Consider the following 18,495-nt stretch of genomic DNA (forward strand, 5'->3'; position numbering starts at 1 on the left):
GCATCCAGTTTTACCACAGATAAGTGACACTACAGCACTAAGGAAGATAGATGGTATGCTCACAGAGCACCAGTGAATTACACTGCGTTTATGGGTGGGTCACGTCTCCTTTCTCCTCTCTGTCCTCCTCCCTTCACACAATGGCTGGCTGACTGGCTGTAAATCAAGCCTAGTGCTGAGCCTTAGTGCCTGGGGTCGCTGCATCTGGACGCATCCCAAATGGCACTATTCCCTGAACAGGGCTCTGGTCAAAAGTAGTGCACTGTATAGGGAATAGGGTGTCATTTAAGACTCTGTGTGTCTCTCTGGGGATAGACTGACTATCTTCTTGGAATTATTGTCTGTTAGAGAGGGCTCGGTCTCTGTAACCACTAACACTATAAGATGCAGATTCACAGAAATGACGGACCCATTTCTCAGCACACATTCCTGTTCCATCATCATGTTTTACATTGTGGCGGGGAACCGGTATGCTATGTGGTTTGTTTATTGTGCAAGACCCCAATGGGACTGAGCCCACGTCCCCCACACACACGGACACACATGTACACACAAACACACACACTCCCTGCCTCTGTAAAAGCTGTGTTTATTCTGGATGTGAGCGCTGAAGGAGAAGGTGCTAGTTGCAGTGAGTGACGTCAGGCCTGTGCTAGGAGAACATACTGATTAGCCATACAGGCTGGCTGGGGGGAGAGAGAGTCTAGTGTTTCACTGACTAATGTTCTATAGAGCTGTTCTGGAGAGAGGTCTGCTCTGCCTGTGTGTTTCTCATCTCCTGAACACAGGCTTAACCAACGTATGTAGGTAATGTGTAGCTGACCAGGCGATGGTAAAGATGATGTATGTTGTATCTTATTAAAGTGTATATTATTAATGTAGTCTCTCTATATACTTCCTCTTCTCTCTCTCTCTCTCTCTCTCTCTCTCTGTGTGTCTCTGTCTCTCTGTCTCTCTCTGTCTCTGTCTCTCTCTGTGTGTCTCTGTCTCTCACTCTCTCTGACTCTCTCTCCCGGTCTCTCTCTCTCTCAGATGGCCTGTTGGTGTACACAGCTCCAGTGGGTCATGTGATGCACCTGTCTGGCTCACCTGTGTACCTCAACGATTCCACCTACGATGGCAGCGTAGAGTCAGGGTAAGCATCATCCTCCTCTCTCAGCTCTGTGGGTATTGGCTGGCTACTTGAGATTGGTCTTCATCCTCCGTTGGCTTTAGTTGGGTCCCACACAAAGGCAACTTTTCCCCAGGTTGTCGCTGTAAAAGAGAATGTGTTCTCAGCCAACCTACCTGGTAAAATATGGATGAATATATAAAGGAACCAGTAGCTAGCTGAAACATGGCCTCCATCGTCTGCAGGCCGGCTCCGGTGCTGCTCTGCTCCTGGACTCATCCCATCTGTTAGTAGTGAACAGGGCCTTAGTGAGCCGCAGTCAGCCAAATGCCTTTACTCTGTCACACACACACGAAACAACTCCTCTGCCCAATGTTTCTTTTCTCTGTCCACCTAATCGAGTAAGAATGAAATGATCTGGAGTCAGACTTTATTTGCTGAGGGAGTTGTACTCTGTTTCCAGACTGTATTGTCCAGGGATGGGGGAAAGTAGGGAGGTTATATTCACATATGCCTTTTTAATGGGGCACAACTGTTTTCATAGCGGGTGAGCTAGCGTTTTTGACGCAACCCAGACCTATATACTGTGTGTGTGTGTGTGTGTGTGTGTGTGTGTGTGTGTGTGTGTGTGTGTGTGTGTGTGTGTGTGTGTGTGTGTGTGTGTGTGTGTGTGTGTGTGTGTGTGTGTGTGTGTGTGTGTGTGAGAAAGCTGAGACACAGGGGTCTGAGGTGAGTGTGTACTTCTGTATATGTCTGGATGTGGGTGTGTGCATGTCTCTGTGTGTCACATGTACAATGTATGACTGTGTATGCCTTGGCATGTGTACAGTATATGTATAACGGTGTAATAATGTGTACTGTATGTGTTTAGGGTTCAGTTCGGAGGCCTGGGCCAGCTGTTTGACGGTGTGTTAGGAGGGGATGACTTCACAGAGACCAAGGAGCTGAGGGTGTGGCCGGGGTATGACTACCTGGGCTGGAGCAGAGAGGCTCTGGGGCAGGGCAGCGTTGACATCGAGTTCCACTTCGAAAAGACACGCAGCTTCCACACCATGCAGGTAAGAGGATGTGTGTGTGTGTGTGTCCCTTATATCTACATGTGTGTCTCTTTAAGTCCAAAAATCCCCCCCAAAATCCTTGGCTCACACAGTCCAATACATCTCTATAAAACCTTCAAATGATCTATGATACAATAATGTTGACCAACATTACACAACACATAATAACATAATAACTGTTGTCACATCACTTCATATCTCTTTATCATCGTGTGACTAGCCAGTAACACATTACATTAAATTACCCCTCCCAGTCCCATCATCATATTAGCTTTTCATTATCCTTTCGTTTACCATTGTTTGTCTGTTGTCTGTAATCTGGTCTCTGTGGGCCATTAGGTTGTATCACTGGCTGTATGTGTGGTTGTGGTTTGATGGTTTCTGTTGAAATGTTGCGTTGCTATGTTGGAAGATTTTGGAATGTGTGAACCCAGTTTAATGGGTGAACCAAGTTTAATGGGTGAACCAAGTTTAATGTGTGAACCCAGTTTAATGTGTGAACCCAGTTTAATGTGTGAACCCAGTTTAATGTGTGAACCCAGTTTAATGTGTGAACCCAGTTTAATGTCCTGTTGTTTTCTCTTCTGGAATGGAGGCAGTCTGGAATGTTGGTTAGGGCTGGAATTGGAGATTTGCCCACTATAAAAACACATATTATTAAATCCCCAAAAACTTGAAAGAAAGTGTATTTAAAACAATAAAATGAATGAGATAAAAGAAAACAAGCAGGAGAATGAATGAGATGATTAAAGAAACAATATTGAGGCCTCCCGGGTGGCGCAGTGGTCTAGGGCACTGCATCGCAGTGCTAACTGCGCCACCAGAGTCTCTGGGTTCGCGCCCAGGCTCTGTCGCAGCCGGCCGCGACCGGGAGGTCCGTGGGGGCGACGCACAATTGGCATAGCGTCGTCCGGGGTAGGGAGGGTTTGGCCGGTAGGGATATCCTTGTCTCATCGCGCTCCAGCGACTCCTGTGGCGGGCCGGGCGCAGTGCGCGCCAACCAAGGGGGCCAGGTACACGGTGTTTCCTCCGACACATTGGTGCGGCTGGCTTCCGGGTTGGAGGCGCGCTGTGTTAAGAAGCAGTACGGCTGGTTGGATTGTGCTTCGGAGGACGCATGGCTTTCGACCTTCGTCTCTCCCGTGCCCGTACGGGAGTTGTAGCGATGAGACAAGGTAGTAATTACTAGCGATTGGATACCACGAAAATTGGGGAGAAAATGGGATAAAGTTTTTTTTTTAAATAAGAAGAAAAAAAAGAAAAAATATTGACCAGTTTGACTTTCCAGTCTAGATACAAACGATGAGTAATCTGTTTTGAACTTTTCAGTCTTACTTTTCAGTTCCCCTATGCTATGCCGTTAACGATGGGAATTCTTGAACTATCCCAGTCCTCTCGGAATGCTGCACCTAAGCTATCTAAAGCTTTCTATCGCTTTCCTAAAGGTTTTTCCTGTGTTTTTGTTTATCTATATAGATCGTTTCAATAACTTCTCCTGTAGTCTTTCCTCAATCCTGTTCCTGATGTGTTCCTGATGTTTTTCCTGAGCTTAAGCAGTTTTTTTCCTGCCTTTTTCCAATGCGTTCCCTGGTCTTCTCTCAGCAAACATACACCTGAAGGGAATAGCACACAGTTCACATAAATAACTGCAGGAACATGAACCTGACAAGTCTGCCTTCCCTAAAGGGAGATATGTTCTCTAACCTGGTTCTAGGACACTCCCAGGAGAGGAACGTGTTCCGTTACATAGCTCGCTCTCTCTCTTTTCTCTCTCTCTCTCTCTTGTTCTCACTCTCTCTCTCTCTCTCTCTCTCTCTCTTGTTCTCTCTCTCTCTTCTCTCTCTCTTCTCTCTCTCGTTCTCTTCTCTCTCTCTTCTCTCTCTCGTTCTCTCTCTCTTGTTCTCACTCTCTCGTTCTCACTCTCTTCTTCTCACTCTCTCTCTTCTCTCTCTCTCTCTTGTTCTCACTCTCTCTCTTCTCTCTCTTTTCTCTCTCTCTTGTTTTCTCTCTCGTTCTCTCTCGTTCTCACTCTCTTCTCTCTTTCTCGGTCTCTCTCTCGGTCTCTCTCTCGGTCTCTCTCTCGGTCTCTCTCTCGGTCTCTCTCTTGGTCTCTCTCTTGGTCTCTCTCTCTCTTGGTCTCTCTCTCTCTTGGTCTCTCTCTCTCTTGTTCTCTCTCGCTCTTGTTCTCTCGTTCTCTCTCTCTCTTTCTAATTTTCTCTACTTTTACATATTTTTGATACTGAATGTTATCAGATCTTCAACCAAAACCTAATATTAGATAAATGGAACCTGAGTGAACAAATAATACAAGAATTACATCCTTACATAACTTAGTTTATAAAATAAATTAAATAACACCCAATACCCCTTACACTCAATAACTGGTTTTGCCACCTTTAGCTGCAATGACTCCAAGCTAACGCTTCCTGTAGTAGTTGATCAGTCTCTCACGTCACTGTGGAGGAGTTTTGTCACACTCTTCCATGCAGAACGGCTTTAACTCAGTGACATTTGTGGGTTTTCAAGCATGAACTGCTCATTTTAAAGTCCTGCCACAACATCTCAATTGGGGTTAGGTCTTAGCCATTTTCATGTAGAATTGATTGTGTATTTTGGATCATGTTCTTGCTGTATGACCCAGATGCACTTCAGCTTCAACTCAGACGGATGGCCTGACATTCTCCTGTAGAATTCTCTGATACAGAGCACAATTCATGGTTCCTCTGTTAAGGCAAGTCGTCCAGGTCCTGAGGCAGCAAAGCATCCCCAAACCATCACCATGCTTGACCGTTGGTAGGAGGTTCTCACTGTGGAATGCGGAGTTTGGTTTTCTCCTGCCTAATGGGAACCATGTCGTCCAAGAAGTTATACTGTTGACTCATTGTTTATATAACATTCTTACCTAGAGTCATGATGATCAGCCAGGTGCTAGTTGGCAAATTTGAGTCAACTTTTTGGATGAGATCGGTCACATCCTCCACAGCGATATGAGAGAATGGACGCATTTGGTTGCAGTCATTGCAGCTAACGATGGCACAACCAGTTATTGAGTGTAAGGCGGCAATTACTTTTTCACACAGGGGAATTGGGTGTTGCATCACTTTGTTCATTAAATAAATAAAATAACTATATATTTTTTTGTTATTTGTAAACTTAGGTTTTGGTTGAAGATCTGATAACATTCAGTATCAAAAATATGCAGAAGTATAGAAAATCAAAATGAGGCAAATACTTTTGTACCTTTTTATTTATCCAGGTGAATCAATTTGAGCATAATTATTATTTACAATGTCTGATCTCCTCTAACCTACTAATACGTGGCTGATCTCCTCTAACCTACTAATAAGGGTCTGTTCTCCTCTAACCTACTAATAAGGGTCTGTTCTCCTCTAACCTACTAATAAGTGTCTGATCTCCTCTAACCTACTAATAAGTGTCTGTTCTCCTCTAACCTACTAATAAGTGTCTGATCTCCTCTAACCTACTAATAAGTGTCTGTTCTCCTCTAACCTACTAATAAGTGTCTGATCTCCTCTAACCTACTAATACGTGTCTGTTCTCCTCTAACCTACTAATAAGGGTCTGTTCTCCTAACCTACTAATAAGTGTCTGATCTCCTCTAACCTACTAATAAGTGTCTGTTCTCCTCTAACCTACTAATAAGTGTCTGATCTCCTCTAACCTACTAATAAGTGTCTGTTCTCCTCTAACCTACTAATAAGTGTCTGATCTCCTCTAACCTACTAATAAGTGTCTGTTCTCCTCTAACCTACTAATAAGTGTCTGATCTCCTCTAACCTACTAATAAGGGTCTGTTCTCCTCTAACCTACTAATAAGTGTCTGATCTCCTCTAACCTACTAATAAGTGTCTGTTCTCCTCTAACCTACTAATAAGTGTCTGATCTCCTCTAACCTACTAATAAGTGTCTGTTCTCCTCTAACCTACTAATAAGTGTCTGATCTCCTCTAACCTACTAATAAGGGTCTGTTCTCCTCTAACCTACTAATAAGGGTCTGTTCTCCTCTAACCTACTAATAAGTGTCTGATCTCCTCTAACCTACTAATAAGTGTCTGTTCTCCTCTAACCTACTAATAAGTGTCTGATCTCCTCTAACCTACTAATAAGTGTCTGATCTCCTCTAACCTACTAATAAGTGTCTGATCTCCTCTAACCTACTAATAAGGGTCTGTTCTCCTCTAACCTACTAATAAGGGTCTGTTCTCCTCTAACCTACTAATAAGTGTCTGATCTCCTCTAACCTACTAATAAGGGTCTGTTCTCCTAACCTACTAATAAGTGTCTGATCTCCTCTAACCTACTAATAAGTGTCTGTTCTCCTCTAACCTACTAATAAGTGTCTGATCTCCTCTAACCTACTAATAAGTGTCTGTTCTCCTCTAACCTACTAATAAGTGTCTGATCTCCTCTAACCTACTAATAAGTGTCTGTTCTCCTCTAACCTACTAATAAGTGTCTGATCTCCTCTAACCTACTAATAAGGGTCTGTTCTCCTCTAACCTACTAATAAGTGTCTGATCTCCTCTAACCTACTAATAAGTGTCTGTTCTCCTCTAACCTACTAATAAGTGTCTGATCTCCTCTAACCTACTAATAAGGGTCTGTTCTCCTCTAACCTACTAATAAGGGTCTGTTCTCCTCTAACCTACTAATAAGTGTCTGATCTCCTCTAACCTACTAATAAGTGTCTGTTCTCCTCTAACCTACTAATAAGTGTCTGATCTCCTCTAACCTACTAATAAGTGTCTGATCTCCTCTAACCTACTAATAAGTGTCTGATCTCCTCTAACCTACTAATAAGGGTCTGTTCTCCTCTAACCTACTAATAAGTGTCTGATCTCCTCTAACCTACTAATACGTGTCTGTTCTCCTCTAACCTACTAATAAGTGTCTGATCTCCTCTAACCTACTAATAAGGGTCTGTTCTCCTCTAACCTACTAATAAGTGTCTGATCTCCTCTAACCTACTAATAAGTGTCTGTTCTCCTCTAACCTACTAATAAGTGCCTGATCTCCTCTAACCTACTAATAAGTGTCTGTTCTCCTCTAACCTACTAATAAGTGTCTGATCTCCTCTAACCTACTAATAAGTGTCTGTTCTCCTCTAACCTACTAATAAGTGTCTGATCTCCTCTAACCTACTAATAAGGGTCTGTTCTCCTCTAACCTACTAATAAGTGTCTGATCTCCTCTAACCTACTAATAAGTGTCTGTTCTCCTCTAACCTACTAATAAGTGTCTGTTCTCCTCTAACCTACTAATAAGGGTCTGATCTCCTCTAACCTACTTGTCATATGTTCCTTGTTCCGTGTTCTTCCATTTACATTTCAGTCAGTTAGTAGGATATTTTCATCCAACTCAGAAATAAGTGCATTCAAGTAAGGGATCAGAAACATGTTCTAGAAGAATGCAACGGGAAGACTTAAGCACCAAATAACAAGAACATAATGTATGTTTTCTAGCCAGGCCTGTGCAGATCAGATTACCCAGCAGGCTTTGCTTTGTTGAATTATTAGGCCCCCTCCAGATTACAATCAGTTACATGTTAACCTCAGTGTTGTGTTCCAGGAGTGTGCATGAGAGCATATATGGGTGTGTGTGTGTGTGTGTGTGTGTTTGTATTACACAGATCCACATGTGGTTTTAGTTAGAGAGGTTATCCCTGCAGTAAGTGTCAGGTTAATGACTAACCTGTCAGTAGAGTCCTAATACCAGCCCTTCCTTCCCCATTAGAGGGAGCATTTCTCCCTCCCCTTTTCTTTCCCTCCCTCTAGATGCCCTATCCCCCTTTCCCTTTCTTTTCCTCTGTATTCTCCCTCTCTTCCTGGCTATTCTATTCCCCACCTTTTCCCCTTGAACCTCTGTCTACCTCACCATCTATCTACCTCACCATCTATCATTTCTCTTTCTCTATTCCCTCTCTTCCTGCCCCCCCCCCTTTCTTTATTTCTCTCTCTCCTCACTAGGTAGCAGTGATAGTCTATAGACATAGATGGAACCTTTCTCTCCTGCCGTGTCCCTCTGGTTGGCTGTAAAGTGTATTTTCTCCAACCAATCACCTCTCCTTCTCCCCCTCTCTTATTCTCACTTCACCCCTCTTCTCTTTCCTTTCTCTTCCCTCTCCTACTTTGTCACTAATCCACTTTCACTCATTTGCATTTATAGCCAGCTCACAACAATGTTGTCAAACCAATCAAGAGTCAACAGGATTTAAATCCTGTTTTTAATTTCATGTTTTAATTGAAAGCCCCCCTCTCCCCCTCCAACTTAAAAAGATAGTTTGCACATTGACTGTTTCTTTATGCAGAGTTTTGTTATTTTCCACCTAGTACCTCAGTGTAATGTGATGTTCCTATTATAAGGAGGTAGTACATGGTCATAACAAGGCTAACGATGCATTATAACTGCAGGGTTTTAGTGTTACTATTTTTTAAATCCAGATCAGGTGGGCCTTCACACTTCAGAAAACAAAGGAAAGGAGGGGTGCTCTACAACAATGACAAAATCATGAGAATGCCTTACCAAGAAAAACTTCCAAAAGGACTAATTTGAGGTAACAAGAAGTTGGAGCATAGTTAAAACGCGGACTATATTTATTGCACGCCACTGCATCGAAGCCGACCATGGCTCACCTTCCTCCCTGTGCTTTGTAGCCACAGAACAGGTTCACATTTCACCAAGACGAGGTGACATCATACATCAACTCAAATAAAGAGAGGCATTCTGTTGCTACTGCATAGACACTGTGGATCCTAAGTGGCTAGAGGATCTTTCACTGTCCTCGTTTCTAGAATGTCGTTGCCTTGATTTTGGGGGTCTCTGTGTCTCCGAATTCAAAGACACTCAAATATCACTTATGTACAGTTGAAGTCGGAAGTTTACATACACCTTAACCAAAAACATTTAAACTCAGTTTTTCACAATTCCTGACATTTAATACTTGTAAAAATTCCCTGTCTTAGGTCAGTTAGGATCACCACTTTATTTTAAGAATGTGAAATGTCAGAATAATAGTAGAGAGAGTGATTTATTTCAGTTTTTATTTCTTTCATCACATTCCCAGTGGGTCAGAAGTTTACATACACTCAATTAGTATTTGGTAGCATTGCCTTTAAATGATTTAACTTGGGTCAAACGTGTCGGGTAGCCTTACACAATAAGTTGGGTGAATTTTGGCCCATTCCTCCTGACAGAGCTGGTGTAACTGAGTCCCCCCCCCCCCCCCCCCTCCTTCCCTCCCTCTCCCCCATCCAGGTCCACAGTAACAACCGTCACACCCAGGGTGTGAGGGTGTTCAGTAAGGTAGAGTGTCAGTTTAAACCTGGCCTCTTACTCCCCTGGTCCTCGCCCCCCCTCTCCCTGGCTGTACCCCTGGATGACCTGAAGGACCCCTCCTCACGCCCCATCTCCCTGCCCCTGGGGGGTCGCCCCGCCCAGATCTTACGCTGCCAGTTTTCCTTCGCAGACCGATGGATGCTCATCTCTGAGATCTCCTTCTACTCCGGTACGTTCAGGGTATTGCTCTCTTTCACTGCCTTTCATTCTCACTCCTCTTCTCTCCTTTTCTCATTATCTCTGTCATTTTAACGTTATCTCTCCTTTTCTCTCTGGTTCTCAGTGTCTCTCTCCCCTTCTACTCTGTGGGATTCATGGTTATCTCTGATTGTCTTAAGAAGTTGATCATCCTATTCTTGTTTATCCCCATCTCTCTCAGAGCCGTATGGGGAGGGTGTCGACCCCATGGACACGGGCTCTGCTCTTCCTGCTCCTCCGGTCTCCTTCGCTACTCCTCCTCCTCCTCCTGTCTTCCCCTCCTCCGTCAGCCCCGCCCTCAACCACAACTCCTCCAACTTCACTAGCGTTCCCTCAGGTGAGTCGCCTCTTTCTTTCTTTTTCCTTTAATATTTTATTTTTTTACCCCCTTTTTCTCCCCAATTTTGTGGTATCCAATTGTTAGTAGTTACTGTCTTGTCTCATCGCTACAACTCCAGGCTCGGGTGAGACGAAGGTCGAGAGCCATGCGTCCTCCGAACCACAACCCAACCAAGCCGCACTGCTGCTTAACACAGCGCGCCTCCAACCCGGAAGCCAGCCGCACCAATGTGTCGGAGGAAACACTGTACACCTGGCCCCCTTGGTTAGCGCGCACTGCACCCGGCCCGCCACAGGAGTTACTAGTACGCGATGAGACAATGATATCCCTACCGGCCAAACCCTCCCTAACCCGGACGACGCTGGGCCAATTGTGCGTCGCCCCATGGACCTCCTGGTCGAGGCCGGCTGCAACAGAGCCTGGGCTCAAACCCAGAGTCTCTGGGGGCACAGCTAGCACTGCAATGCAGTGCCTTAGACCACTGCGCCACCCGGGAGGCCCGAGTCGCCTCTCCTTCACCACTTGTACCTCTCTCATCCCTGTTTGTCTCATCCCTCTCTATTCCATTCATCCCCCTTTTGTCCCACTCTCCTCTCATCCCTCATCCTTTCCCCTTCCTTCCCACCTTCCCCACTTTCTCCTCTCCTTCTCCCTCTCCCTCTCCCTCGTGCCCTTCGACCCACCAGTTGTGATGAGTGTGGGCATGCAGTGTTCTAAGTCGTGTGTTTTAAAGCAGTTCCAAAAACATGCAATGACAAAAAAGACAGGATATAAGAAGTAACCACACCATTCAATGCAGGGTATCAATGTAGAAATGAGCCATGTGTGAGCCGCCTCCTCCTCTGTCCATCATGCTGTGTTAAAGCCCCTGGCCTCAGTCCAACCTCACACAACAGCCTTCTACACTGCAGCTTTGTCTGGCAACATGGTCGTCTACACTGCAGCTTTGTCTGGCAACATGGTCGTCTACACTGCAGCTTTGTCTGGCAACATGGTCTTCTACACTGCAGCTTTGTCTGGCAACATGGTCTTCTACACTGCAGCTTTGTCTGGCAACATGGTCGTCTACACTGCAGCTTTGTCTGGCAACATGGTCTTCTACACTGCAGCTTTGTCTGGCAACATGGTCATCTACACTGCAGCTTTGTCTGGCAACATGGTCATCTACACTGCAGCTTTGTCTGGCAACATGGTCATCTACACTGCAACTTTGTCTGGCAACATGGTCGTCTACACTGCAACTTTGTCTGGCAACATGGTGTCTACACTGCAGCTTTGTCTGGCAACATGGTCGTCTACACTGCAGCTTTGTCTGGCAACATGGTCTTCTACACTGCAGCTTTGTCTGGCAACATGGTCGTCTACACTGCAGCTTTGTCTGGCAACATGGTCTTCTACACTGCAGCTTTGTCTGGCAACATGGTCGTCTACACTGCAGCTTTGTCTGGCAACATGGTCTTCTACACTGCAGCTTTGTCTGGCAACATGGTCGTCTACACTGCAGCTTTGTCTGGCAACATGGTCTTCTACACTGCAGCTTTGTCTGGCAACATGGTCGTCTACACTGCAGCTTTGTCTGGCAACATGGTCGTCTACACTGCAACTTTGTCTGGCAACATGGTCTTCTACACTGCAGCTTTGTCTGGCAACATGGTCGTCTACACTGCAGCTTTGTCTGGCAACATGGTCGTCTACACTGCAACTTTGTCAGGCAACATGGTCGTCTACACTGCAGCTTTGTCTGGCAACATGGTCGTCTACACTGCAGCTTTGTCTGGCAACATGGTCTTCTACACTGCAGCTTTGTCTGGCAACATGGTCGTCTACACTGCAGCTTTGTCTGGCAACATGGTCTTCTACACTGCAGCTTTGTCTGGCAACATGGTCGTCTACACTGCAGCTTTGTCTGGCAACATGGTCTTCTACACTGCAGCTTTGTCTGGCAACATGGTCGTCTACACTGCAGCTTTGTCTGGCAACATGGTCGTCTACACTGCAGCTTTGTCTGGCAACATGGTCGTCTACACTGCAGCTTTGTCTGGCAACATGGTCGTCTACACTGCAGCTTTGTCTGGCAACATGGTCTTCTACACTGCAGCTTTGTCTGGCAACATGGTCATCTACACTGCAGCTTTGTCTGGCAACATGGTCATCTACACTGCAGCTTTGTCTGGCAACATGGTCATCTACACTGCAACTTTGTCTGGCAACATGGTCGTCTACACTGCAACTTTGTCTGGCAACATGGTCTTCTACACTGCAGCTTTGTCTGGCAACATGGTCATCTACACTGCAACTTTGTCTGGCAACATGGTCGTCTACACTGCAACTTTGTCTGGCAACATGGTCGTCTACACTGCAGCTTTGTCTGGCAACATGGTCGTCTACACTGCAGCTTTGTCTGGCAACATGGTCTTCTACACTGCAGCTTTGTCTGGCAACATGGTCATCTACACTGCAGCTTTGTCTGGCAACATGGTCATCTACACTGCAACTTTGTCTGGCAACATGGTCGTCTACACTGCAGCTCTGTCTGGCAACATGGTCGTCTACACTGCAACTTTGTCTGGCAACATGGTCGTCTACACTGCAGCTCTGTCTGGCAACATGGTCGTCTACAGAATAATACATCTTTATTGTCCACATGGAGTTGGACATCTCGTATGATACATATCATCACTCTCATGCTTTTCAGTACCTTGAGAGGAACTCTCTCTTCTCCTCTGTCTTCTCACTCCTTCCATTCCTCATTCCTCCAGAACCCACCACCACCAACCCCATGATGGACAGCACGGGCAACAGCACACTGTCAGGTGAGAGAGAGGGCGAGAGAGAGAGGACATTTCCCCTGATAACTGGTCTGTTTATCACAGCTTAGAGCTGTCCTGAGACCATGAGGGGTTCAGAAGGAGAGAAAAGAGGGATAGATGGAGGGATGAAGGGCAGGAGGGGAAGAGTTAATGTTTTGACTCTGGGCCAAAGAGTGTAACACACTAACACAGCATGTTGCTTTGTGGTACTTCATCATATTCACATACAACAACACCACTGCTTCCTTCCTGTGATCTCCCTAACTGCATGTTGACGGAACCAACGGAACCACTGTGGAACTAAGGAACATCAGATCATGGAACACCAGACAATTACAGGCCTTTTTAGAGGGCGGCAGTGGGTTCCACTGTGGTGGGTGTGTAGTGCTATGTCTGTCTTAACGGCTATGGTTGTGTGGCTTTGGATGTGTTTGTTTGAGTATGTGCGCATGCCGAGAGAGAGATCTCACTTTACAACACTGTTTTGCATGTTTGAGCTGAACTCATAAACTGTGTGCATTCTATTTCCTATATAATCAGAGCTGCTGCTCTCATGCAAGGTCATCTGGAACATAAAACACAGCTAAAACATTCTGTCCCCAAGACCAGCCCTGAGGCTTTCACAGACGTCCCCGGCATGAACACACACAGTCAGTCAGTCAGTCAGTCAGTCAGTCAGTCAGTCAGTCAGTCAGTCAGTCAGTCAGTCAGTCAGTCAGTCAGTCAGTCAGTCAGTCAGTCAGTCAGTCAGTCAGTCAGTCAGTCAGTCAGTCAGTCAGTCAGTCAGTCAGTCAGTCAGTCAGTCAGTCAGTCAGTCAGTCAGTCAGTCAGTCAGTCAGTCAGTCAGTCAGTCAGTCAGTCAGTCAGTCAGTCAGTCAGTCAGTCAGTCAGTCAGTCAGTCAGTCAGTCAGTCAGTCAGTCAGTCAGTCAGTCAGTCAGTCAGTCAGTCAGTCAGTCAGTCAGTCAGTCAGTCAGTCAGTCAGTCAGTCAGTCAGTCAGTCAGTCAGTCAGTCAGTCAGTCAGTCAGTCAGTCAGTCAGTCAGTCAGTCAGTCAGTCAGTCAGTCAGTCAGTCAGTCAGTCAGTCAGTCAGTCAGTCAGTCAGTCAGTCAGTCAGTCAGTCAGTCAGTCAGTCAGTCAGTCAGTCAGTCAGTCAGTCAGTCAGTCAGTCAGTCAGTCAGTCAGTCAGTCAGTCAGTCAGTCAGTCAGTCAGTCAGTCAGTCAGTCAGTCAGTCAGTCAGTCAGTCAGTCAGTCAGTCAGTCAGTCAGTCAGTCAGTCAGTCAGTCAGTCAGTCAGTCAGTCAGTCAGTCAGTCAGTCAGTCAGTCAGTCAGTCAGTCAGTCAGTCAGTCAGTCAGTCAGTCAGTCAGTCAGTCAGTCAGTCAGTCAGTCAGTCAGTCAGTCAGTCAGTCAGTCAGTCAGTCAGTCAGTCAGTCAGTCAGTCAGTCAGTCAGTCAGTCAGTCAAGCTCATTAACACTTACACATTTACTGAATAAATACTGATTCTCTCACGTACCACATACAGCTCTGGAAAAAATTAAGAGAGCACTGCAAAATAATCAGTTTCTCTGGTTTTTACTATTTATAGGTATGTGTTTTGGTAAAATTAACATTTGTGTTTAATTCTATAAACTACTGACAACATTTCTCCCAAATTCCAAATAAAACTATTGTAATTTAGAGCATTTATTTGCAGAAAATGACAACTGGTCAAAAATAACAAAAAAGATGCAGTGTTGTCATACAGTGCAGTGTTGTCATACAGTGCAGTGTTGTCATACAGTGCAGTGTTGTCATACAGTGCAGTGTTGTCATACAGTGCAGTGTTGTCATACAGTGCAGTGTTGTCAGATCCTCCACCAAGTTTTACAGTGGGTGAGAGACCTGGAGAGGCCTACAAGCCACAGTGTCTCATACCCACTGTGAAGGATCGGTGATGATCTGGGGATGCTTCAGCAAGGCTGGAATCAGACAGATTTGTCTTTGTGAAGGACGCATGAATCAAGCCACGTACAAGGTTGTCCTGGAAGAAAACCTGCTTCCACCTGCTCTGACAATGTTCCCCAACTCTGAGGATTGGTTTCTCCAGCAGGACAATGCTCCATGCCACACAGCCAGGTCAATCAAGGTGTGGATGGAGGACCACCAGATCAAGACCCTGTCATGGCCAGCCCAACCTCCAGACCTGAACCCCGTTGACAAACAGTTATTTTGACCAGTTATCATTTTCTGCAAATAAATGCTCTAAATTACAATATTTTTATTTGGGAGAAATGTTGTCAGTAGTTTATAGAATAAAACTAAAATGTTCATTTTACCCAAACACATACCTATAAATAGTAAAACCAGAGAAACCGATAATTTTGCAGTGCTCTCTTAAATTTTTACAGAGTTGTATACCGTCGCAAACACACACATGCACTTCATTACGTTTATGTTCTTCTCAGACTTCGATGCTGTGACCCCAGGGGCGGGCCTTCCTGTCGCCAAGGACGACAGCAGCAACACAGCCATCCTGATTGGCTGCCTGGTGGGCATCATCCTGCTGCTATTGACTGTGATCGCTGTCATTCTGTGGAGGCAATACTGGAAGAAGATGCTGGGCAAGGTGAAGGAGGAAAGGCTTTCAGCATGACTTTCAAAATGGCTCCCACTATCTGTCTCACGTATCTTTACATTCTTACTTAATGTGCGTGTTGGCCTTTCAGGTTCAAATTAGTCTGTCCAGTAACGTGTGAGAATGTGTGTGTGTGTGTGTGAGTGTCGCGTGTGTGTGTGTTTTGCTAACCCTCTCCTTGTCCTCTCCAGGCCCAGGGCAGTCTGTCCGGTGACGAGTTGCGTGTCCATCTGTCCGTCCCCTCGGACAACGTGGTGATCAACAACACACACAGCTACTCCAGCCGCTACCAGCGTATACACACATTCCCTGACGACAGGGAGCGCTGCGACGGAGAGGGAGAGTACCAAGAGCCCAGCGCACTGATCAGACCACTAGACCACACCGGACGAGACAGCACCGGACGAGACAGCACCGGACGAGACAGCACCGGACGAGACAGCACCGGTAAGACATGGTTGCAGTAAGACCGCAAACACACCGAGAGAGTGTCAGTTTGACACATAGTTAGAAAGAAAGACACAGACAGATATACAGACAGGCAGACAGATATACAGACAGGCAGACAGATATACAGACAGGCAGACAGATATACAGACAGGCAGACAGATATACAGACAGACAGACAGATTGATATACAGACAGACAGATAGATTTATATACAGAGACAGACAGACAGACAGACAGACAGACAGACAGACAGACAGACAGATATCCAGACAGACAGACACATAGACAGATATCCAGACAGACAGACACATAGACAGATATCCAGACAGACAGACACATAGACAGATATCCAGACAGACAGACACATAGACAGATATCCAGACAGACAGACACACAGACAGACACATAGCCAGACAGACAGACACATAGCCAGACAGACAGACACATAGACAGATTTATAGACAGACAGACACATAGACAGATTTATAGACAGACAGACACATGGACAGACAGACACATAGACAGATATCCAGACAGACAGACACATAGACAGATATCCAGACAGACAGACACATAGCCAGACAGACAGACACATAGCCAGACAGACAGACACATAGCCAGACAGACAGACACATAGCCAGACAGACAGACACATAGCCAGACAGACAGACAGACACATAGCCAGACAGACAGACAGACACATAGCCACATAGACAGACAGACACATAGCCACATAGACAGACAGACACATAGCCACATAGACAGACAGACACATAGCCACATAGACACATAGCCACATAGACAGACAGACACATAGACAGACAGACACACAGACACACAGACACACAGACACACAGACACACAGACACACAGACACACACACAGACAGACACATAGACAGACAGACACATAGACAGACAGACAGACAGACAGACACATAGACAGACAGACAGACACATAGACAGACAGACAGACACATAGACAGACAGACAGACACATAGATACATAGAATCGGTACTGGAGAATGTGCTGTATTATTGAAAGAAAGAAAATAAATAAAATCTAGCAACTGCTATATCAATTAGCCAGTTGATTTGGCTAGAAAAAGAGGAGGAGGTGTGGTACAGTACAGTAAACACACAAAGGACATGTGGTACAGTACAGTAAACACACAAAGCAGAATGAGATGTGGTACAGTACAGTAAACACACAAAGGAGATGTGGTACAGTACAGTAAACACACAAAGGAGATGTAGTACAGTAAACACACAAAGGAGATGTGGTACAGTACAGTAAACACACAAAGGAGATGTGGTACATTACAGTAAACACACAAAAGAGATGTGGTACAGTACAGTAAACACACACAGGACATGTGGTACAGTACAGTAAACACACAAAGGAGATGTGGTACAGTACAGTAAACACAAAGCAGAAGGAGATGTGGTACAGTACAGTAAACACACAAAGGAGATGTGGCACAGTACAGTAAACACACAAAGGAGATGTGGACAGTACAGTAAACACACAAAGGATATGTGGTACAGTACAGTAAACACACAAAGGAGATGTGGTACAGTACAGTAAACACACAAAGGAGATGTGGTACAGTACAGTAAACACACAAAGGAGATGTGGTACAGTACAGTAAACACACAAAGGAGAAGGAGATGTGGTACAGTACAGTAAACACACAAAAGAGATGTGGTACAGTACAGTAAACACACAAAGGAGATGTGGTACAGTACAGTAAACACACAAATGAGAAGGAGATGTGGTACAGTACAGTAAACACACAAAGGAGAAGGAGATGTGGTACAGTACAGTAAACACACAAAGGAGAAGGAGATGTGGTACAGTACAGTAAACACACAAAGGAGAAGGAGATGTGGTACAGTACAGTAAACACACAAAGGAGATGTGGTACAGTACAGTAAACACACAAAGGAGAAGTGGTACAGTACAGTAAACACACAAATGAGAAGGAGATGTGGTACAGTACAGTAAACACACAAAAGAGATGTGGTACAGTACAGTAAACACACAAAGCAGAAGGAGATGTGGTACAGTACAGTAAACACACAAATGAGAAGGAGATGTGGTACAGTACAGTAAACACACAAAAGAGATGTGGTACAGTACAGTAAACACACAAAGGAGAAGGAGATGTGGTACAGTGCAGTAAACACACAAAGGAGAAGGAGATGTGGTACAGTACAGTAAACACACAAAGGAGAAGGAGATGTGGTACAGTACAGTAAACACACAAAGGAGAAGTGGTACAGTACAGTAAACACACAAAGGAGAAGTGGTACAGTACAGTAAACACACAAAGGAGAAGTGGTACAGTACAGTAAACACACAAAGGAGAAGTGGTACAGTACAGTAAACACACAAAGGAGAAGTGGTACAGTACAGTAAACACACAAAGGAGAAGTGGTACAGTACAGTAAACACACAAAGGAGAAGGAGATGTGGTACAGTACAGTAAACACACAAAGGAGAAGTGGTACAGTACAGTAAACACACAAAGGAGGAGATGTGGTACAGTACAATA

General features: G+C 45.1%; 1 protein-coding gene across 5 annotated transcripts in view; it reads left to right on the forward strand.

Moving 5' to 3' along the window:
* LOC129857564 (epithelial discoidin domain-containing receptor 1-like) overlaps positions 1-18,495 on the forward strand; it is a 64,210-nt gene that overhangs the window by 35,679 nt on the left and 10,036 nt on the right. For 4 of the 5 annotated variants that reach the window (XM_055925964.1, XM_055925962.1, XM_055925961.1 and 1 more), the window contains exons 7-13: positions 1,033-1,135; positions 1,983-2,169; positions 9,445-9,694; positions 9,905-10,060; positions 12,823-12,876; positions 15,319-15,479; positions 15,680-15,935. In XM_055925964.1, coding sequence (XP_055781939.1) covers positions 1,033-1,135; positions 1,983-2,169; positions 9,445-9,694; positions 9,905-10,060; positions 12,823-12,876; positions 15,319-15,479; positions 15,680-15,935 — 1,167 coding nt within the window. The remainder of the gene's footprint in view (positions 1-1,032; positions 1,136-1,982; positions 2,170-9,444; positions 9,695-9,904; positions 10,061-12,822; positions 12,877-15,318; positions 15,480-15,679; positions 15,936-18,495) is intronic. The other variant, XM_055925963.1, reaches the window with a different exon arrangement.

This window comes from Salvelinus fontinalis, chromosome 6, assembly GCF_029448725.1.
Source record: "Salvelinus fontinalis isolate EN_2023a chromosome 6, ASM2944872v1, whole genome shotgun sequence".
Lineage (NCBI taxonomy): Eukaryota > Metazoa > Chordata > Actinopteri > Salmoniformes > Salmonidae > Salvelinus > Salvelinus fontinalis.